At 34.7% G+C, this 24,317-nt stretch overlaps 1 protein-coding gene and 1 long non-coding RNA gene across 5 annotated transcripts in view; one reads left to right on the top strand and one right to left on the bottom strand.

Annotated features, from left to right (window-relative positions):
* hnf4b (hepatic nuclear factor 4, beta) overlaps positions 1 to 1,670 on the bottom strand; it is a 28,681-nt gene extending 27,011 nt beyond the window's left edge. For 2 of the 3 annotated variants that reach the window (XM_073906191.1, XM_073906192.1), the window contains exons 1-2: positions 1,573 to 1,670; positions 1,285 to 1,418 (exon numbers count right to left, since the gene is read on the bottom strand). In XM_073906191.1, coding sequence (XP_073762292.1) covers positions 1,285 to 1,399 — 115 coding nt within the window. In that variant the 5' untranslated portion in view covers positions 1,400 to 1,418; positions 1,573 to 1,670. 3 annotated transcript variants of the gene reach the window in all.
* Positions 1,326 to 21,940, top strand: LOC141375196 (uncharacterized). 2 transcript variants are annotated; one of them, XR_012382851.1, is made up of 4 exons: positions 1,371 to 1,762; positions 20,259 to 20,353; positions 20,441 to 20,546; positions 20,660 to 21,835. It is a non-coding gene; the product is annotated as an uncharacterized lncRNA (long non-coding RNA). The 2 variants fall into 2 exon arrangements; XR_012382850.1 differs by lacking the exon at positions 20,259 to 20,353 and having other exon boundaries at positions 1,326 to 1,762; positions 20,660 to 21,940.
* The last annotated feature ends 2,377 nt before the right edge of the window (positions 21,941 to 24,317 follow it).

The raw sequence follows: 24,317 nt of genomic DNA, 5'->3' as shown, positions 1-24,317 counted from the left end.
ATTATTAATACAACTAATAATAAGAAAAGTTTAAATTATATTCACTACACACACACATATACATATATATATATATATATATATATATATATATATATATATATATATATATATATATATATATATATATATATATATATATATATATATTTTATATATATACACTCTCTATATTTATATACAGTTGAAGTCAGAATTATTAACCCCCCTAAATTATTAGCCCCTGTTTGTTTTCTTCCCCAGTTTCTGTTAAATGGAGATACAATTTTTTCAACACATTTCTAAACATTCATTCTTTCATTTTCTTTTTCAGCTTAGTCCCTTTATTATTCTGGGGTCACCACAGAAGAATGAACTGCCAACTTATCCAGCACGTTTTACCATCAGCAACCCATCTCTGGGAAACCCATCCATACACACTCATTCATACACATACTCTATGGACAATTTAGCCTATCCAATTCACCTGTACCGCATGTCTTTGGGGGAAACCAGAGCACCCGGAGGAAACATGCAAACACAGAAACGGCAACTGACCAAGCCAGGGCTTGAACCAGCGACCTGCTTGCTGTGAGGCGACAGCACTACCTACTGCGCCACTGTGTTGCCCCCGGCAGAATTAAAATTAAAATAAGCCATTTTAATCTAGATTAATATAGATTAAAAGAAATTAATCTATGCACACCTATTATATATATATATATATATATATATATATATATATATATATATATATATATATATATATATATATATATATATATATATATATATATATTAGTACATTTTTGTTTTCATAGAATTTAAAATACTAAACTTTTGCTCTCAAAATAATATTGAAGATTTATAAAAAACTTAATTGCTTGTTGATAGCTTATGTTTAAGATATGTAAACACACATGGTTACATATTGACTAAATAAATTCAACCTTTAATCAGCATAAGTTTTTTTTTAACCAGATAAAAGCAATATGAATATAAGAAGCAATTTTTAAAGGCTCAAAACTAGACTTTTAAAACATTTGTATTTTTCTTAAAAAGTATGCCAGTGACTAGCTAACCAAACCAGCAAGACTCAATTTATTTTAAAAGGCCCATGCTAGTTTACGAAACTAAGCAACTAAGACCAACACAAAACAAGCACTAACTAGCAAGCCTAGTTGATCTCATCTAGTCTTGTCAGCAGGGTGTTCAATCATCCTCGAGGCTTGTCTACAGAATTCATCGCTACAATTGAGTCAATAACTGGGTAATGAGTCAGTAGAGCAAAGGTTAGACACATACCTGTTTGTACAGGCAGAACACGTAGACCGTCAAACTCCAGCATGGTGAATGTCGGGTCCAGGGTTATTCCATACTCCGTCACACTCAGGTCAAGAGACGACCCAGAGATCTTCATGATGAAGTCAAGATTCGGCCTGTATCTCAGAATCAACAGCACACCATGAAAAAAGCTAACCAGCAACTTACTCAGCGTCCATCAAAAACTCGTAAACACTCCAGCATGTCAGTGACCTCTCGGATCTGTTAGTCTTTCCTTTCCAATATATGGAGTTCGAATGCTGGAATCACCTTGATGTCTTTAAGAAGTTGTTGTCGAAAGTCGCTTGGAGTTGAACCGGAGGTATTTGATACGGTAATTAGTGCCCAAGACTCTTCAGAAGCAGACTGATTGAGAGACTGAGATTTGGCCAAATGTCTATGTGTTTGCTGTGCTCTTATCAGTGTAGAGGGAACCATAAAGGGGAGGGATCTGGATCAGGTAAACATGAGTCACTTTTCAATGCGAAATAACATCAGGAGTATATTTATTGCTCGGTAACAGCAAGATAGCAAAGTGTTGTTGGTTGCTTTATGTTGGTTTTGAAAACGTTCATTGAGAAGCACTCGTGAGGACTACGTGAGATTCGCGTGGTTGATCTGGATGTGGTGTTGATTTGATTTGAAGACTGTATCACATTGTTTTCGTCTTCATTATAGAGGATTAGCTAGTAGCTTTTATTTTTTAAACTTTGCCCTTTTGCTGTATTTGCTATCAGGTCAACGGTGCTATTGATCAAAGGCAGCATGATAACAAGCTATTGCGTTACATTCCTTCTCATCTTCTGCATTCAGATTTGATCATGTGATTCAATAAAATCAAGTCTTTCGCCAGAGAATTGCATCAACACACAATAGTCAAGAATCCTGTCCCACCAAAAAAGCTTTTGGATGCTAAAAAGTGTAGTAGTCAGTAAACTTTGGTTCATGATAATCTCTCCAGTATAGTACTGGAGGTTTTGGAGTTTACCCTGACACCTGTTGGTGTTTAATGGTTGCTGCCAGAGCTGAGCTTTCACCACGTGGGTATGTGCTGGTGTGGTTAATGGTCTATTCCTCTAGGGCTGCACCTGATAATTAAGGAAAAGCCGAACCATTTCAGGGAGCTCTCGAGAACAATCTGACCTCGTACCCCCTTACGTGCTCATTGACCAGGCGGGAGCCTTGGGTTCTGTAATCTCCGAGCTCGGGGTTCTCTCCCAGAACAGCATGCCAAACCTGTTAACATCGTTGAGCAATATCTAAGTGTGAAATTTTGAAACAGAATTTTTACAAAGTATGCTGTATACTGTAAATAAATAAATTAAAATAATATTAATAAAATAAATAAAAAGAAAAAAAATCATTAAAGTAATAATAATAAAATGAATAAAAAATAAAGAAGGAAAAAAATAAAACACAAGATAAATAAATTAAAATAATATTAAATAAATAAATAAGAAATCATAAAATAAATAAATTAAAATGATAATAATAAAATAAATAAATAAAAAAGGAAAAATAAGAGATAGAAAAAAAAGAAAAAAGTTATTTTAAACAAATTAATTAAAATAATTAAAATAAACAACCTGATCTCGTCTACCCTTTCATGCGCATTGACCAGACGCCTCAGGGTTCTCTTCCGGGACAGCATGCCAAACCTGCTAACATCCTTGAGCAATATATAAGTGTGAACTCTTGAAACAGAATTTGTACAAAGTATGTTGTATACTGTAAATAAATAAAAAATCATAATATTAAATAAATTAATTAAATGAAAAGAAAAATAAATAAATTAAAGTAATAATAATAAAATAAAATAAAAATAAAGAAGGAAAAAAATAAAACATAAGATAAATAAACTAAAATAATATTAAATAAATAAATAAGAAATGCTAAAATAGATAAATTAAAATAATAAATAAATAAATAGGAAAATATAAATAAAAGAAAAAATAATTAATGAAAATAATATTAATAAAGTAAATAAATAAATAAAAAAGGAAATAAAACATAAGATAAATAAATAAAATAATATTAAATAAATGATTAAATAAATAAGAAATGAAGAAACATATAAATTAAAATAATAATAATAAAATAAATAAATAAATTAATTAATTAATAAAAAAGGAAAAATAAAAGATAGAAAAAAAGAAAAAGAAAAAAGAAAAGTTATTTTAAACTAATTAATTAAACTAATTAAATTATCTTGTACCTCTTAAATGCGCATTGACCAGGCTGGAGCCTTCTTTTTAATTATCTCCAAGCTCAGGGTTCTCTCCTAGGACAGCATGCCAAACCTGCCAACATCATTGAGCAATATCTAAGTGTGAACTTTTGAAACAGAATTTCTACAATGTAAACTCGCTAAGTTTTTTGGTCAATTGAACTTTTAAACATGTTTACCGGTTGACATTCTTCTGATCCCTTCATTCTGTGGTTAGTTGTTTTGGAAGATATAAACAGATATTTCAATATAATGTTAACATACTTTCTCTGCGAAACGCTGGACATGCTCCACCTAAAAAAGAAACTCAAAATAATAAACTCTTCTGGATTTTCCAGGTTTCATAAGGGGGTTTTCACAGTGGTTGCTTCCCCAAAGAAATTTTCGGTCAACCTTCTAAAAATCTTCTAATCTAAATAATTATTTTAGTTCTCTCACAGCTGTGTGTAGTTTAGATAATAAATGACACAAAATACACCGTTTCTTACTTTGTTCCATGCGGAAAGGCTCATCCCTATGCCCTAATACAGGGATGCCAAACTGCACAGCCCTGCACAGTTTGGTTCCAGCCCTTCTTCAACACACTCACCTGTTGGTGCAGAATCATGGGTAATGTAGTATTTCTTTACAAATGCGGTTTCAAACCTTCATTTTTTTTTTCTTGTCGGCTTAGTTCCTTTATTAATCTGGGGTTGCCACAGCTGAATGAACCGCCAACTTACCCAGCAAATGTTTTACACAGCGGATGCCCTTCCAGCTGCAACCCAGTACTGGGAAACACCCATACAAACTCATTCACACACATACACTACGGCCAATTTAGATTATTCAATTCACCTATAGCGCATGTCTTTGGAAACTGGAGCACCTGGAGGAAACCCACGTCAACACAGGGAGAGCATGCAAAATCCACACAGAAACGCTAACTGACCCAGCTGGGACTCGAGCTAGCGACCTCGTTGCTGTGAGGCGACAGTGCTAACTACTGAGCCACAGTGTCGCCCAACCTTTATACAGTTCTGTATAAACAATGTAAAAAAAATGCTCACTGTCATAGTAGGGGAAAAATGCAGGGGATGTCAATGGTTACAGGTTTCTAATATTCTTCATACTATTTTCCTTTGTGTTCAACAGAAGAGAGAAAGTGAAATGGATTTAGAAGTAGAGGGTGAATACATGGTGACATAATTTTCATTTTTGGGTGAACTATCCCTTTAATAAATTTGAATATTATTAGAAGTCTTGTTACTTTTCTGCTCAATACCAATATAACAATAAATTAATAACAAAGAAAAAATATCAATAAATAAAAGATGAAATAAATAAATGAATTAAAATAGTTATAAAAAATGATGAAAGAAAAAAGGAAAAAAACTAAATAAATTAATTAATTTAAATAATATTGAACAAATAAATAAGAAACTTTAAAATAAATAAATAAAAATAATGAAATAAATGATGAAAGAAAAAAGAAAATATAAAATAAAATAATTAAAATAATAAAAAAAAATTTAATAAATAAGAAAATACAAATAAAGAAAAAAAATTAAATGAAATAGCAAATAAATAAATAAATGAGGAAATAAAACACAAGATGAATAAATAAATTAAAATAATATTAAATAAAAAATACAAAATAAGAAACAATAATATAAACAAATCAAAATAATAATAATAAAATAAATAATGAAATAAAAAAGAAAAGATAAAATAAATAAATGAGTTAAAACAATATTAAATAAATAAAAATAAATAAATAAATAAAGCAATGAAATAAATAAATTAATTAAAATAATATTGGTGGTTATAAGTTGGCGGTTTATTCTGCTGTGGTGACCCCAGATTAATAAAGGGACTATGCCGAAAAGAAAATGAATAATTGATTGACTGAATGAGTAAATAAATAAGAAACGATAAAATATATATTTTTAAATAATAATAAAAAAATTAAAATAAAAACAGAAAAAATATGAGACAGAAAAAAGAAAAGACATATTAAACAAATTAATTAAAATAATAAAAAAAATTATAAAATAATGATAATAATAATAATAATAAAATTAAATAAAAAATTAAACATGTCTTTTATGAAAAGATATAAATAAACAAATAATATTAAAAAAAAAGAAACTATAAAATAAATACATTTAAATAATAATAATAAAATACATAAAGTAAAAAATAAAAAATAAAATAAATAAATAGATTAAAATAGTCTTAAATAAATAAATAGATAGATAGATAGATAGATAGATAGATAGATAGATAGATAGATAGATAGATAGATAGATAGATAGATAGATAGATAGATAGATAGATAGATAGATAGATAGATAGATAGATAGATAGATAGATAGATAAATAAAAATGAAAATTATTTATTTTTATCTTTACAAATGATAACAAACAATATGTCAGGCAGCATATGGCTTTCTTTGGAAGAACAGATCCATCATGGTTTGCTGTAATGGGATTTCCGTGGTGCGCGTGGCTCCTTCAGTAAATGTCACGCTGGTCTGTGGGTCAGACGTCCCTCAACTCACCATAACACACACAGACCACGATTCAGAAGATTGATAGATCATAAAAAGCTGTCAGTCACTGCACGGCTCAAAACTGCTGCTGTTTCATACTGAAAAATCAGCTCAGAGCAGTGCAGTCTGAATTCTTGATCATTTGCTTGACAAATCAGAGGAAATAAAAAGGATTGGATTAGAACATTCTTGTTACTTCTGTGTAGTCATGCGATTTTTACTCTAACTTAAATTAAATTCTGTGACTATAATAAAGGGGCGACACGGTGGCGCCGTGGTTAGCACTGTAGCCTCACAGCAAGAAGGTCGCTGGGTTAAATCCCGGCTGGGTCGGCTGGCATTTCTGTGTGGAGTTTACATGTTCTCCCCGTGTTGCCGTGGGTTTTCTCTGGGTGCTCTGGCCCCTCTAGGTGAATTTAATAACCTTTGCTGTAGTTTATAAACATAATTTTGATCATTTGTAAACAAATGTGTGAATGAGAGTGTATGGATGTTTCCCAGTACTGGGTTGCAGCTGGAAGGACATCTGCTGTGTAAAACTGGATAAGTTGGCGGTTGCTAGATAAGTTGGTGGTTCATTGCGCTGTGGCAACCCCTTATTAATAAAGGGACTAAGCCGAAGGACAATAAATGAATAATGTCAATGTCAATTTTATTTATATAGCACTATTAAACACAACCAAAGGTTGACCAATGTGCTGAACAATAAATCACAAACAACAAGTATAAAATTATAGCTAAAACAAACAATTATCACTAATAGCTAATATAGCTAAAAACAAACAATTTTCACTGATAAAATGCCAAATCAAAAAGGCAAGTTTTCAACCTAGATTTAAAAACAGACAGAGATGAAATAGACCTAATACAGAGGGGCAGAGCATTTCACAACGTAGGACCAGCTACTGCGAAAGCCCGGTCACCCCTGCATTTCAGCCTCCACTTTGGAATATATAATAGTCTCTGGTTTGATGACCGAAGAGACCGACCAGGCTGATGTTCAGTCAACATGTCTGACATGTAGGAAGGAGCTAAGCCATTTAGAGATTTAAAAACCAGAAAAATTTGTGACACGATAGTGCACAGGCAACCAGTGCAGGGAGCACAGAGCTGGTGTAATGTGGTCATATTTTTTGGTGCTGGTTAAAAGCCTTGCTGCAGCATTTTGAACTGCTGTAGGTGGGATATAGTTTTCTGACTGATCCCAAAATATAGCGCATTACAGTAGTCCAATCTTGATAAAAGCATGAATTATTTTTAAAAAATGTTTCCTAGATAAAATGACTATAATTAATAGTAGAAATTATGCTCCACATTATTATTATTATAGTTAATAATTTTTTTTGTAATTGTGAGTAGTGATGAATTTGACTATTTATTTAGCTAAATACACTGGAAAAAAAGTGTTGCATGCAGAACTGTTGCAAACAATTTATTTGTGTTGAATTTAAACAAACAAATTAAGTTTATTAATGTTTATCAACTTAATTTGTTTAAATTCAACACAAATAAATTGTTTACAACCACTTGAGGTAAAATAGAGGTAAATCCATATAATCATCTTTGAATATTTTTTTTCAGTGTATACAAAAATATAATGAATAAAGTATAAATGTTTTGATTTATTTTTAATTACAACCGCATTTGTTGATAAATTTGGATGGTCAGGCAACTTTAATTTAATTGTATTTTATTGGGAAAAAAATTATGTGATTTGCAATTCTGAATACTGCAGCATTTATTGACTTTAATATTATTTTTAATAAAGCAATGGTTTTAATTAGGCTGCAACAATTGGTCAGATTTTGAATATTGGAAAAAACTATTCATTTATACTACTCTATTTTTTTTTTTTGAAAACTACATTTATTTTTATTATTATTGTATTTTTTTTGCAAGTGTAAGTATTGATGGATTTGACTATTTATGCAACTATAATGAATAAAATAGAAATGTTTAGATTCCTTTTAATTACAACTGCATTTTTGTTAAATTTGGATTGGCAATTTAAAAAATAAATTTGCAAAGTAATTACTAGTAAATGTTTGCAATTGTGAATACTGCTGCATTTTATTTATTTATTACATTTTTTAAATTAAGTAATGGTTTTAACTAGACTGTAATTATTAGTCAGTTTTTGAGAATCGTGGATAATCAAATTAATTTACACTATAATTTATAGAAAACTACATTATTATTAATATTATATTTTTGTAATGGTGAGTATTTGACTATTTTATGCTACTGAAATATAATGGGTAAAATATAAATGTTTTGATTTATTTTTAATTACTACCACATTTTTTTTTAAAATTTGGATAGTAAGGCAACTTTAATGTAAATGTATTTTACAATTAAATAAAAAATTTAAAATTCTGAGTATTGCTGCATTTTATTTATTTAATATTTTTAATAAAGCAATGTTTATAATTATTTGTCAGTTTTGGAGAATCTACATTATTATTATTATTATTATTATAATTAATTCAGTATATTTTTGTATTTGCAAGTATTGCTAGATTTGACTAATGCAAACTATACTGAAATCTAATGAATAAAATACAAATGTTTTGATCTGTTTTTAAATGACAACCGTATTTGTTGTTAAATTTGGATAGTCAGGCAATTGTAAGAATAAAAAAAAAAATTGGAAATTAATCATTAGCATATTTTTTAAAATTCTGATTAGTGCTGTCTTTTATTTATTTATTATTATTTTTTAATTAAGCAGTGGTTTTAATTAGACTGCAATTATTAACCAGTTTTGGATATTTAATTAACTTATGCTTCTTTATTTTAGTGAAATCTACATTATTATCATCATTATTATTATTAATATATTTTAGTAATTGTAAGTATTGTTGGATTTGACTATTTATGCTAAATATAATTAATAAAATAGAAATGTTTTGATTCAATTTTATTTACAAACTTTTTTTTTTCAATTTTGGATAGTTAGACACTTCAATTTAATTGTGTTTTTTTGAAAATAAATATAATTTTTTTTTTTAAATTTTGATTAGTGCTGCTTTTTATTTATTTAATATTATTTTGTTTTTTTTAAAAAGTAATGGTTTTAATTAGGCTGCAGTTTTTTTTTTATCAGTTTTTGATAACCTTGGATAATCAAATAATTTATACTATTTTATCTAAATGAAAATTACATTATTTTTATTCTTAATGATAGTAATAATAATAATAATAATAATCAGTCATTAAAAAAGTGATACATTTATGCTAAAAAACAATAGCCTGAAATGGATTTGGTTTATTTGAAATTATAACTACATTTTTTTTGTAATTTTGGATAGTCATACAATCATTATTGTTCGCTTTTTGAGAATCCCGGATTATCAATTTATTTGATAGAATTTAGATTTTTTTTTGTGAATATAATACTACTACTACTACTACTACTAATAATAATCATTTTAGTCATTTTAAATAGTGGTCCATCACTTTATTTAATATTATTGAAAGAACAATTATTTTAATTATGCTACAATTATTAGTGAATGTTTAATACATCTGAATGCATTTTATTTTATTTTATTTTATTTTATTTTATTTTATTTTATTTTACAAAGCAATTATAACAAAGCATTGGCCTTTAATGTTTTCCCATATAATCGCTAGGTGGAGACAAAGTACAGACTATACATCAAAACCTCGCTTGCAGTTTTTTTTTTTCTTCTGAAGATCATTCACAGACCGAACAAACACCAAAACTAAAAGCATATGCATCTCTTTACGGTGGAACAGCATGAAACATGTCCAACCATTACAAAAGCAAAAAGCCAGGCAGATACCAGAGGTTCAGATTGCAGAGCTCCTTTCCTCTACTATATATAAGTGACTGAAGTAAGTGTCTCACCTGTCTTAAATCTGCCTCTGTAAGACTCTGTCAGAGCAGCAGGATTTACTCGTCGCAGGTGCAGCTCTACCTGTCCGCATGTGTGGACTGAAGGCTGATTGATGCTCCAGTACGGCTGTATTTCACAGTTTTAAAGGTAAAGTGTGCAGAGCAGCGGAATTGGACTTGGCTGTTGCTCAGTGCTGTCACAACCGAGCCTGTAATGCGGCTCGAGCCATTAGCCAAACATAAATAAAAGATGATGTCGGTGCTGCTCCGTATCTGCCGCCTGGCATCTCAAACTCCGTCTTTTTCCCCTCCCCAAATATTTTAATACAAATGGCAGGGTTACAAAAGGTCCCATGAAATTAAAATACATTTTAGGTGTTAGCATTGTTAGTTTTAGGGTATCTACAAACTAGTGCGCACCAAAACAGAGACAAAATTTAAAGAGGCAAAGTTGGTTTTATATATGTATATTCAGACATTTTACTTAATAATATAATTTCAGAAAAGTATTCTTTGCCAATTCTAAATAGGAAAATCATATTAGCAGCCAAGTACAACATTGTTCACAGTGAATTAGATAGTGTTAATGTTGTTTAGAAGTCATACTTGCATGCTAATTCCGATTAAATATTCAAGGTAACATGGTAAACAATACAGAGAATGCTAAATGAACAAATGTGCGAACATAAAACCAACTTTACCTCTATACAAAATTTGGGTAAAACAAAATGCTATTGCCTGTTTTTTTTTTTAAAAAGGGAAGAGACTATATACTATGTGTTTCGAATTACATCAAACATCGAATAAAAGTACACATTTCAAAACACATCACAGGTCCCATGAGATTAAAATAAGATTAAAGTAAAGGTTTTTAGATGTTCGTATCAGCATTGTTAATTTTTAGGATATCTATAAGTTAGTGTGCACCAAAACAGCGACAAAATGAGTGTTTAGAAGACGTAAAGCTGATATAAACAAGTTAAGCTTGTAGCTTGTTTCATTAACAACACCTCATACTTCCCCTACTGAACAAAACAGCTTAAACCAGCCTAGGCTGGTTGGCTGGTTTTAGCTGGTCGACCAGACTGGTTTTAGAGGGGTTTTGGCCACTTCCAGGCTGGTTTCCAGCCATTTCCAGCCTGACCAGGTAAAAAGATGACCAGCTAAAGCCAGCTTAACTAACCAAGCCAGGCTGGGAGCCCAGCTAAAACCAGCTATGTCCAGTTTAAACCGGGCTGGTCAAGCTGGTTTTAGCTGGATTCAGCTGGTCATTTTCCAGCCTGACCAGCTAAGACCAGGCAGGAAATGGCTGGAAGCCAGCCTGGAAATGGACAAAACCCCTCTAAAACCAGCCTGGTCGACCAGCTAAAAGCAGCCAACCAAGCCTAGGCTGGTTTAAGCTGGATTTTTCAGCAGGGACAGTTTCTCATCAAATCCTGACCAATCAAATGCTCTCTATTGTCTGGCATGCCCCGCCCCTTCAAGAAGCTTTTCATTTTGATGTGCTTGAGCACAACCACTTTCACTGGCAGAGCTGTGATAAAGAGCATAGAATCACCAATAGGCGACACTCTAGTGGAAAAGAATCGAAAAGAGTAAAATATTTCAGTATAATCAATAAAACGTTCAGTAATCCTGATTGATTGTCAAACACAACAAATAAAAGACTTAATATTCTGACCAATAACAGGATATCATTTGGAAATACACAGTGCTCAGGTTTATTCAAAAATAAAAGTAGGAACGAGCATCTCTAGTAGTAATCAGGCAGCAGAAAGTATATGATTATGGTTCGGAGATGGAGACTGTATCATATCCATGCTACATATATTACACAGACCTCAGTTAATTTGGCCGAAAAGCAATAGCTGAAATAATGCACTGTATCATTACTGGGCCAGTTTCTTAATGGGAAAAAATCTGAGAGTAAAAAGTACAGGAGCAGGAGGTGTAGAATAAAGGAGGTTGATGCATCGCACCGTCTAGTCATTAAGCTCTGCGCAATTGAATTATCAACAATACTGAACCACTCCAAATATTCACTTTATTAGTTAGAGCATCAAGACTTTTAGTTGGAGGGACTTAATGGTTTTTTGTGCGTCCATTTTGCTACCATTTCAGTAATGAAGCTGCAGATTTTTCAGACCTTTTAATATGCACAGCAATTCCAGCCATGAATGCGAATGCGGGGACATGATTATTGGATAGTAGTGGATGGAGGAAAGTCTGCAGTTCACGTAACAAAAAACGTAGATGTCTCTAAAGTAAGACTTTTGATGTTTTTTAACACACGCTTATTGTGGATATGTACCCCTGTCTACGTTTCTGGAGAGCATAAAATATGCAGCCAGAGCTACGTATGGCTGTATTTTGTCTTTGAAATGAACGCTATAGGGTGATATGACACCACCAATGGCTTTTGCTCCTTTTCACGCTACTGCAGACTGCTTACCTCCTTATGGACGACTTTTCCGGTGTTACCAGTTTGCCCAGTGGCTCGCCTCGTATGCCGATGGACTTGGTACTCAGAGCGGAATTGACCGCAATGACAGGGTTAGAGTCCGTCGAAGAACAGTTTTAGAAACCAGGTAAAACATTAATTAATTCATTTTCTTGTCGGCTTAGTCCCTTTATTAATCCGGGGTCACCACAGCGGAATGAACCGCCAACTTATCCAGCAAGTTTTTATGCAGCGGATGCCCTTCCAGCCGCAACCCATCTCTGTGAAACTTCCACACACACATTCACACACACGCTCATACACTACGGACATTTAGCCTACCCAATTCACCTGTACCGCATGTCTTTGGACTGTGGGGAGCACCTGGAGGAAACAGACGCGAAGGCAGGGAGAACATGCAAATTCCACACAGAAACGCCAACTGAGTCGACGTTCGAACCAGCGACCTTCTTGCTGTGAGGCGACAGCACTATCTACTGCTCCACTGCCTTGCCCTCACCAAGTAAAACAAAAGCTAAATAAATAAATAAACAACAGGCTGAAAACATGGTGAAATCACATGGCTGCGACTGCTTTTCTTTTTCTAGATTGCTTTAGAAAACACTATCGGTAGAGTTAGGGAAGTGGGTGGGTCAGTCGGTGAGTCAGTCAGTCAACAGCAAGTTGGCCAGGTCGGCTAAAGTCTATATAGCGCCCTCTGGTGTGTTTACGAAAGAAGAGGATGCGCAAGTGAAATTTGAGCTCATCAAAAAGCATACACAGCAGCCTCTGGTGGGTTTGCAAAAACAAAAACTGCGAGCAGACGTATCTCCTGTTACGTATTTCGCAGTCCCCAGAAATGTAGACCTGGGTATGTGTCCGTAATGATCCTACGCTTTCATTTATTTCTTTAAAATAATGTTGAATTTTTAGCATAATTACTCCAGTCTTCAGTCTCAGATTATCATTCGAGATTAATTTAAGGATTATTATTATCATCATCAGTGTTACATATTCACATTTTATTCAGTACCTTTTAAAAGTACCATGTACAGTTGAAGTCAGAATTCTTCTTCAAATATTTTCCAAATGATGTTTAACAGAGTAAGGAAATTTTCACAGTAGGTCTGATAATATTTTTTCTTCAGAAGAAAGTCTTATTTGTTTTATTTCGGCTAGACTAAAATCTGTTTTCAATTTTTAAGAAACCATTTTAAGGTCAACATTATTAGCCCCTTCTACGAATTAGCCACTAAATCAAAAAGATAGAATTGTCGTGAGATTGCGTTGGCCAAACAGGACATTTTAGCTTCATAAAAACACAACAATTTCAGAATAATAAAGAATATTAAAAGAGTTAAAAAGCAATGACACAATATTTTTAACGCATTCCATATATTGACGTATATTGACGAATGTATCTGCTTGATACAATAATTATACTGCTTCTCTTAAATGATTGATCTAGAACGGTTGAATTTATGTACAGTATTTTATCAAGTACATTATGAGTAACTGTAATTAAATTACCTGAAAATGAAAAGTAATCCCTTACTTTACTTTTTGTCTGCAGAAAAGTAATCTAATTATAGTAACTAGCTACTCAGTAACTTATTACACCCAACACTGAACATACAGTAAGCAGCTAATAGTGAGAGCTGGTTTCCAAACTAATCCGTCAATCCAAAACAGTGATTTCTGATCAAATCAATGAAGACTTGGTGAGGACAAGAAGAGTGTTATTTAAAACCATTGATAATATTCTGATCACAAACTTTTGACCGGTACTCATGTATGTTGCCTATTAGAAAAAAGAGGACGCCTGTAGTTTAATTCCAAAAAAAGGAGAAGGGATAAAAAAAACTGGTGAAAAAAACGGGTTATAAACACATGGCAGTTGTATGATTTAGTGGAGCAATAAAGAATAGAAAGGTGGCCATTCATCATGGGAGCGAGCGCACCAGGAGAGGACCTGTCACGGACACCGCCAACACCGGCAGGCCGTTCAGACTCCAAACCGGCCTCGACCGATGACTTTTCCAGACATCTTCAATGCAGATGAGCGGTCCGCCATTTTCACACACACAAGAGGTGCATTTCAAATCACATATTATGCACTATTATATGCCATGTTGCAGTATAAACAGTAAAAGTAGTGCATTTACATTGACAATTAAAAAAAAAGTGTAGTTTACCCAGCAGGCACGCAACATCAGAAGACGCTAATATTAGGTTAGATTTAGGTCATGACGTCAGGTGACCAAAATTCTATGTCTAACTAGCGTCTAAGGCCAACGTTATTTTAACACCTAATAACGACGTCAAATTACATTGATATTTGGGTAATTTTAGGTTGTATTGGAAAGTGACCAAAATCCAACGTCTGATAGATGTCATAGTGGTAACGTCCATACAACATTAAGATGTAACATGATTATACGTTGATATTCGGTTGATTTTAGGTTGTGTTGAAAAGTGACCAAAATCCAACGTCTGATAGGTGTCATAGTGGTAACGTCCACACAACGTCAAGGTGTTACAGTGTGTGGACGCTGATTAGACGTTGATATTTGGTTGGTTTTAGTTTGGATGCTGGAACTTGACGTCAACCTGATTTTCATTTCCAAAAAAAATCCAGCAGCGGCAGATGTTGACTGACTGACTGACCCCCCCACCCACCCCCTTCCCTAAACCCAACCAATAGTGTTTTAAAAAGCACCTATTGACCAGCCCACCTTCTTCCATAAACCCAACCGACAGTGTTTTGAAAAGCATTCCAGCAAAAGAAAAGCCCTTGCCATGGTTTTTACATTTTCAGGTTTTACCACATTGTCACCCTGTTATATACTTGTTTATTTTATTTTTTGGCTCCTATTTTTGTCTTACCTACTTTCTAGAATTGTTCTTCGCCGGACTTGAACCTCGTCCTCGTGGTCAACCCCTTTCTGCATTTCCTCTCTGCCGGCGTATGCAGCAAGCCACAGGACAAACTGATAATAGCGGAAAAGTTGGTTTGAATTTCCGTTTAGTAGAATAAAACATTCCATTTGGTACGACACTAAACTCGTAAATTGTGTCCCAAATGACACACTGTACATTGGACTTGTTCACTTAACCACATGGTGCATCCCAAATTGAATACTTAGGCACTATTCTATGCCATTTTGTAGTATAAATAGTGTAAGAAGTGCATTCACACTGAAATATTCTATTTGCTCTACGATGATTAAGTGCACTTTAAATACCTCGATTATGCCCTTAATCAACGGTTCAGACCAAACAGACCAACTGCAGCGAGGATAAAGAATGAGCCTCCTCCATTCGGCCTCTTTACTTTCTCTTAACTTTTACTCTTTACTCCTTTACTTTTGTGAAGTAAATGAAACTGACTTCACTGAAGACGTCCATTAGCCCAGTGTTCCCCAATCTTCTTATAACAGTGCACCGGTCTCCGATTAACCGTTTCCTTCGAGAATGACAAGCTGACAGAACACTGCTGTAACTTTGATACAAGTTTTATTTATGGAGAAAATTACAAAGCACTGCAGTGTTTGGGCGTTCTGTGTTTGTTTGAGATAATTAGTCTACCGAAATGTGTATATTCTATACAAAGTATGAAGCTGATCAATCAGTTCTTGTCACGTGACTCGCAGAGGCATTCATTTAACTGGGGGCATCTGGAAGGCGTGCACCTCCATTGGAAATAACAAACTTGTGCAAACTCTAGAAAAGCGATATGTGAACGCCCCTAAAAGGCCGCTGTCATTTACAATATTTACACTGACATGGTGGATTCACCTGATTTGTTGACAAATGTGTTGCGGATCTATTCATTTGCTGTTTGTGGGTCGTTTACTGGGCCTTTTTCCCTTAGAAAAGAAACTTTCTAAAGACGTCGGTTTCTTACTTATTTTGCTGGTTGTGGGTTAAAATTGGGTGCTCAAGATGTCAAAATAAAAGATTTTCTAAAATGACAGATTGTTCCTAAACTCGTGCCATACACGTCTTGTGCCTTAATGCTCCGGGTGTATGATAGGACCAAAAGTCTAAGCAGTTTCAAACTGACTTTAATTATATTTATAATACTGAAGTTCATTACCGTTTACGAGAACACAGAGTTAAATCAGAGAATCTATTGTAAACGTAACACAAAATACAATGCGGTTCTCAACATAAAATAGTTTCACATTCAAAGCCAGTTCATTCAAACAAGGTCTCCAGAGATTCGAGCTAAAGACAGAACTCTTTCATATGCAATCTGTGGGATTGCAAGGCCACGACACGCCGTATTCAGGCCATGATCTGAATGGATCTGCTTGTGTGATTACACCCATATGCAGCAGACTACCGTGCTTTTAAAACGTGGGGTCAAAGTGTCACACATTCATACTGAAAATCGGTATGGCAGTAGTGTTCATTAACTCTTATAAACTTGAGTTCACTACACGTGGGTGGAACAAACTGCTGTCAGCACAAGGTCATGAATGTTTCCCATGAAGATTCCAGCGGAGATCCCTAACTATTTCCTCTGTCGGAAGCGGTAAAAGAGACTCTTTTTGTGTGTGTGCATGTACCACTCAGCATGTTTTAACCATTTATTTCATTTTTTTTTCGCCTACAAGATGTTGTATTTTCTAAATATGGCTCTATGAACTCGTCTCCATCTTCCTTCCATTTACACCATCATTTACATCAGCGTCCCCTTCAGTCATTCCTCACTATTTAGTCGCTCTCCAGAACTTGAAAGCCGTTGTGTAAGAGAAATGTGGTTTCGATAGCAATGCTTGGCTTTTAAGTTTCTGCAGAAAATGTGCAACACCTTGTGCGGACTTATGTCCATAACTGCTAATAAAAGGAAAAACACATGCTGGCCCCTCTGAAGAATTACATATATATAAAAAAAGAAAAACTCAAGGCCTCTACGAAGCGCCTTTTAATTAAAACCACTTGTTCCCGAACTTGTACTTAATGTTTCCCATTAGTCATGTTTGAGGGATTACAGACAGCTCCAATGAAAGTCAAGGATTAAATGGAAAATGCAGATGTGCGAACAATGCAGCTTGTTTTATTGTGATCGCCGTCGTTTAGTGGGAAGAAAATATTAACTGGCTTTGACAGGGTTTCCTAATTTCTTTCCAATTAATGTTGACTTTGCTTTTGGAAGGGGTGACTCGGGCCTGCTGGAGGGAGGCTTGGGTTCAAAAGTACTTCCATTTAACAAAAAAAAAGGTTTCTTTATTTTGTTCTTATTATATATGCTCAATAGGCAGAATTTAATCTTTTCGTCACTCATTTTTGCTTTGTTTAGGAGTGTGGTTTAAATAAAAATTTATTCATGTTTTGGTTGGAAAGTTAATGTATAGTTGAAATGGTTATTTTATACAGGACTTCTGTATTTTGCAGTTAAATATTCTTCTAAAAGTTGATTTTTGTACTAATGCCATAGGAAGAGCTAATGTTTTGGTTCGTTTTAGTGAACAGTTCTTAGCGATTAACAGTTTTATTGATTCTTCAGCAAATTCTAGAGTAGAATACAGTATCTTTCTACAAACTAGTCTCCAACTAAGGCCCTAAGGTACAATAAATAAACCTTAAACTAAATAAACTACTAAATAAAAATAAATTAGATAAATGAAGCCATAAAATATAAATTTAATTTATTTATCATAGATAAATATAAACCCATACAATTAATCATGGTCAGATATTTTTCACCCACTGTCATCTTCATTAAACAGTTCTTAAAAGTTTCTTCATATAAAGAACATTTTAATAATCCGAACAACATATTTTTTACTATAAAGAATCTTTTTAATTCAATGGGACATTCAGAGGTTACATGCAGTTGAGTCAGAATTTTTTTACCCCCTCATTGAATTTTGTTTTCTTTTTTAAATATTTCCCAAATTATGTTTAACAGAGCAGGGAAATGTTCACAGTGTGTCTGATAATATTTTGTCTTTTGGAGAAAGTCTTATTTGTTTTATTTAGGCTAGAATGAAAGCAGTTTTACATTTTTTAAAAGCCATTTTATGGTCAAAACTATTAGCCCCTTTAAGCAATTTTTTCCCCCGATTGTCTACAGAGCAAACCATCGTTATACAATAACTTGCGTAATTACTCTAACCTGCCTAGTTAACCTAATCAACCTAGTTAATCCTTTAAATGGCGCTTTAAGCTGTATAGAAGTGTCTAGAAAAATATCTAGTCAAATATTATTTGCTGTCATCATGGCGAAGATAAAATAAATCAGTTATTAGAGATGAGTTATTAAAACTATTATGTTTACAAATGTGTTGAAAAAAAATCTATTTCCGTTACACAGAAATTGGGGAAAAAATAAACAGGGGGGCTAATAATTCTGACTTCAACTGTAGGTCAAATAACTTTTAACCAACATTCAAACTAAATTGTTAGTATTTTATATGCACTCTAAAGTTGAGATGGAAGCTTTTAAAACAATATTTTTGGATTATCATTAAAGTGATCCTTAAGGAGAGAGTGTGTGTCCTGCAGGTGGTTTGTAAAGCCCACTCACCTGTATGGAGCACACTTAAAATTACACAATGTTTTCCAAGAAGTACAGGCTGCTTATAAGAAGGTGTCCATATGAAGAGAAAACTAATGTGTCCTACTGGTGGTTTGTCAAGCCCACTCACCTTTGTGGAGCACACTCAGAATTGTAGAATTGTTGGTGGGCAATTAAATCATTAAGCATTGATTAAAGAGATGAATGCGAGGAAATAATGCAATTCACTGCAAAATATAAAAAAATACAAAATTCTGCAAGAATATGTCCTACAGGTAGGGCCAGCGCGCCCATAGAAGCGGCCTGCAGGTGGCCACCTAGAGTGACAGAGTAGTCAGGGTGGCATCCATGACACCACACCACAGTTCAGCTTACTCTGGCCCTGCCTACAGGTTGTTTGTCAAGCCCACTCACCTCCGTGGAGCACTCTTAAGAATTCTAGAATTGTTGTTGGGTAATTAAATGATTATTGATTAAAGAAATATGCAAAACATGCTTTTCTTGTTTCTTGTTTTTTTTTTTGTCCAATTATTAAAAAAAATCTTAAAATAAGAAGCATTTTCTAGACAAGTAAAAACTGTAGTCCTGTTTTCTGACCTCGGATGCCTGCTGTAGGAGATTCCAACACAATTTTTTAGGACACATTAAAATTTTGTTGCTGTTGCTCTCAACATGCTAAAAATATGCTAACAACATGCTATCTATCTATCTATCTATCTATCTATCTATCTATCTATCTATCTATCTATCTATCTATCTATCTATCTATCTATCTATCTATCTATCTATCTATCTATCTATCTATCACATGACCTTCTCTTCAAAGGTTCCTAGAACCACTGATTTTATTTTTAAGAGTAAAGCGAAAGGTTCTGTATTGTTCACATGCTTGAATTCCATTCCTACTCTATTCACATTTGCGATGCCTGCTGACCTTTGACACCCGGGGTTCCCTGTCATGTGGATTTCTGCAAATGTTTAAAGGGCAAGGTGAGTTTTGAAGGATGCCTTGGCCCCGTCCATCATTACGCCAGTGCCCTTGGCTAGAGCATCATGTCTACACATGCTGCACTTGGCAGAGGATCAGTGAGCTGGAAGCAAAGGCCTGTACATTAATTATACCTCTCACGTACCCACCACTGTGCTAGGTGTATGTCTTTAATTATATACCCCCAGTTTGACCTCTTAGCAACAGAGTGCTTGTTTTCTTCTTAAAGTTTTGAGCGGCCCCTTCGAGACTCGTAGAACGTGCATGAAGCCATGCATCAACCGCGTGTTCTGCTGATTAAAATGCGGAGAGGTCTTACTCAACATTAGGCACGTCGGGTGAACTCATCGCATTTTCTTTTTTTTTTTTCTCAAAGGGAAAGTGAGTAAAGTAAGTCGAAGATGAACTGTAATTCATTTCTAGACTAGACCGTCTGCCAGGCAGGGGTAAAAACACAAGTGATGTGTAATGGTGAGCCCATATTATGAAACTTTACAGAGAAAAGCCAATTTCATTGTGCTGACAGTTCTAATTAATGTGTTGTTTGTGCTCTTTAAGGCATCCCAACGCATTCGCTGATTTGCGAGGCTAGAAAAAGAAAAGTGTGCGGCGTCTCGGGGGGGTTGAGGAGGGAAATGGATCTGCGCAATGGCCTCAGAACAAGGTATGAAAGTAATTATTTTTGCTTTTCAAGATTTGGGCATATTTATGGGGCATTACTGTAGGAGCGCGGGCTGTTTAATGTTATTTGCAGAGCGCACACATTGTTTTCATCAGGCACATGAGAAGCGGAGGGCACGGCGGAGAGCGATGTGACCTCAGCTCTGCAGTGTGCAGCTTGACTCATCCGATGGGGCCTCAACAGTTGTTATGCAAAGCTCCACGCAATTAATAATGGGAGCAGGATTGGAAGTTGACAACTTCTTGAATCGCCGCATGTCTAGGGTCTGTTTTGAGAAGGGCAGATGGAGGCAGGGGTGCAACCTAGGGTTATCGTTAACTAAAACCACAAACAATATTGACATTACTTGAGATAGGATTTAGGAAGACACATTCGTTTAGGAAAAACTTGTATTGATATTACACTCAGTTGAGGGCAAAATTATTAGCCATTCTGTGCAATTTTCAATTATGGCTTAAGGGATATTTGGCAGAAATTTTCACAGTATTTCCTATAATATTTTTTCTTCTGGATAAAGTCTCATACGTTTATTTTGGCTAGAATAAAAACAGTTTTTTAAAAGCATTTTAAGGTCAATATTATTTTTAGCCACCTTAAGCAATTTTTTTTCCGATGGTCTACAGAACAAACCATCATACAATAGCCCCTTGCACACATACAACCTTTCCGGAAAATTACCGGCAATTTTCCGGAAAGGTTGTATGTGTGAACAGGTCCTTTTTGAAAATACCGGTAAATTCGTTCTGGCTATTTTCCGGAAAGAGAAGTTGTAACATTACCGGCAATTAATGTTACGGCAAAAAAAAGGTATGATGCCGTTCCTTTTCAGGCATACCAGCTGACTGCTTACTGCCATGTGCATGACTTTTCCGCTCTTACCAGTTTGTCCAGTAGCTTGCCATGTATGTCCGGGGTCTTGATATACAGAGCAAAGTTGATCACGTCAACGGGATTCGAGTTTGGTGAAGAACTTTTCCTGAAGGCAGGTAAGACAAAAACAAAACCCAAAAAATAAATTAAATGGGTAAATAACAGAGTGAGAATGTGGTAGAATCTGAAAATGTGGTAAAAACCAGGCTGCAGCAAGGGCTTTTCTTTTTCTTGACTGCTTTTAAAATACTTTGGTTGGTTTAAGGGAGGAAGGAGGGTGGGTCTGTCAATCGCTCAGTCTGGTGGATTTACATGAGAAAAGCAAGCACGAATGCCACTCGTGAGAGAAATTTGATATAAAACACAACGGCTTCTGGTGGACTCGCGAAAACAAGAACTGCAAAAAAAAAAAAAAAAAAATGTAGCTCCTGGGACATATTTTGTTCTCTCCAGAAATGTATATAGGGGTGCGTATTCAGAATAAAACTGGGTTGGTATATATACGTAAAAAATAAACAAATCTAAAACACTGAAAAACTACAGTGAAAAGAGAAAACATTTCAATAAAATCTAAAAAAAAAACTAAACTATTGAAATAAAACTAAAGTTAAAAATGACACACACAATTAACTAATGCTTTAAGTAAACTAATGAAAACTATAGAGCAGCGTAGTGGCGCAGTGGGTAACACAATCGCGTCACAGCAAGAAGGTCGCTGGTTTGAGCCCTGGCTGGGCCAGTTTGACATTTCTGTGTGGAGTTTGCATGTTCTCCCTGTGTTTGCGTGGGATACCTCCGGTTGCTCATGGGGTAAAACATGGGGTATAGGTGAATTGGGTAAGTTAAATTGGTTGTACACTCTCAGAAATAAAGGTACGTGAGCTGTCACTGGGATGGTACCTTGGTACACATTTGTACTTAAAGGGCCCATGTAGGTACCTCAAAAGTATATATTAGTACCTACAAATTTTAAGAGGAACACTTTTGCACTTTTTGGGCACTAATATGTACCCTTGAGGTATTAATATGGATCTTTTAGGTACAAATGTGTACCTTTTGAAAACGTATCACCCTAATGACAGCTTTCGTAGCTTTATTTCTGAGAGTGTAGTGTATGAGTTTGAATGAAAGTGTATGGGTGTTTCCCAGTGATGGGTTGCAGCTGGAAGGGCATCCGCTGCGTAAAATATATGCTGGATAAGTTGGCGGTTCATTCTGCTGTGGCGACCCCAGATTAATAAAGGGACTAAGTCGAACTATATTAACTGTATTAAAACAAAAGCGTTACATTAAATTTAATATACAATTCAAATAAAACAAATTATAACAGAATCCACTATTTAAAATAAAAATATGGATGGTTAAAATATGGATGGGCTACAGATGGTTGCTTCAACCCAAATTTTGGTCAAATGTGGACAATCCCAACTTAAAATAATGAAGAGATTGAACCATACAATTGGACTTGTCCAGTGCTTAATTTGTGAGTCGCGAGGTCAAGAACAGATTTGAATAACGGATCCGGCATGTTACCCGAGGATGTCGAAGTGTCACGCACGAAAGTGGAGAGCGGGGCATTGGATAGCGGAGGGGTGTCGTGGATGTAAATTACGAGCCAGAGCAGGGATTGGTTGTCATGGACGAAAGTGAAGAAAGTTGGGGAGTCGCGGAACAAATTGAAAGTAAACACTGGGCAGGGGAGGGGGCAGGTGAGGAGGGGGATCGGTAAAATGAGGTGTCGGAGAAGATTTCAGAGTTGACGGATCCAGATCCGGTGTGTTCCGGCACAAATTAAGCCCTGGACTTGTCTATATTTGATCCACATTTGAGTTGAAACAACCCAGCATTTGAAGTGTGTCAATGAAAGTATAGGTGGCACGGTGGCTCTCGCCTCACAGCAAGAAGGTGGCTAGTTTAAGTCACGGCAGGGTCAGTTGGCATTTCTATGTGGAGTTTGCATGTTCTCCCCGTGTTCTCAGGGGTTTCCTTCGGGTGCTCCAGTTTCCCTCACAGTCCAAAGACATTCGCTATTGGTGAATTGAATGAACTAAATTGGCTGTAGTGTGTGTGTGTGTGTGTGTATGTGTGAATGTAAGAGTGTATGGGTGTTTCTCAGTACTGGATTGCGACTGGTAGGGCATCCGCTGCGTAAAACATATGCTGGAATAGTAAGCGGTTCATTCCGCAGTGGCGACCACTGATAAATAAGGGACAAAGCTGAAGGAAAATGAATGAATAAACAAATGATGGTAACACTTTACAATAAGGTTCACTAGTTAATGCATTTACTAACATGAACTAATCATGAACAACACTTGTACAGCATTTATTAATCATAGTTGAACATTTACTAATGCATTATTAACATCCAAGTGCATGCTTGTTAACATTAGTTAATGCACCGTGAGTTAACATGAACTAACAATGAACTACAGTATATTCATTAACTAACGTTTACTAACATGATTTAATACTTTAGTAAATGTGTTGTTCATTGTTTGTTCATGTTCGTAAATGCATTACTTAACATTAAATAATGAACCTTATTGTAAAGTGTGACCCAAATGATAATATAATAATACGGGTACAACCCCTGGTCAAAGATACTGTTAGGATTGACAATACTGTCTGCTGTAGTCAAAAAGAAAGAAAGAAAGAAAGAAAGAACACAGTGGTTACGCTATGCAGCAGACAATAGATGGAATGGAATGAAAATGAAACCTGGTCGTACAATAAAAACAATTATTCCACAGCTCTGACGGAGCCAAGACGTGCTGAGCCTTTGCAAAATGAGTGTGTCTTTCACATCAGTGCCTCGTAAATCATTTAAATGCATTCTTGGGGAAGAATTTTGGAATGTATCGTCAGATACTTGGACGCCTC

The sequence above is a fragment of the Danio rerio genome, chromosome 7 (genome assembly GCF_049306965.1).
Source record: "Danio rerio strain Tuebingen ecotype United States chromosome 7, GRCz12tu, whole genome shotgun sequence".
Lineage (NCBI taxonomy): Eukaryota > Metazoa > Chordata > Actinopteri > Cypriniformes > Danionidae > Danio > Danio rerio.
Note: the sequence above shows the minus strand (reverse complement) of the source record. Positions and strands in the feature narration are given on the sequence as shown.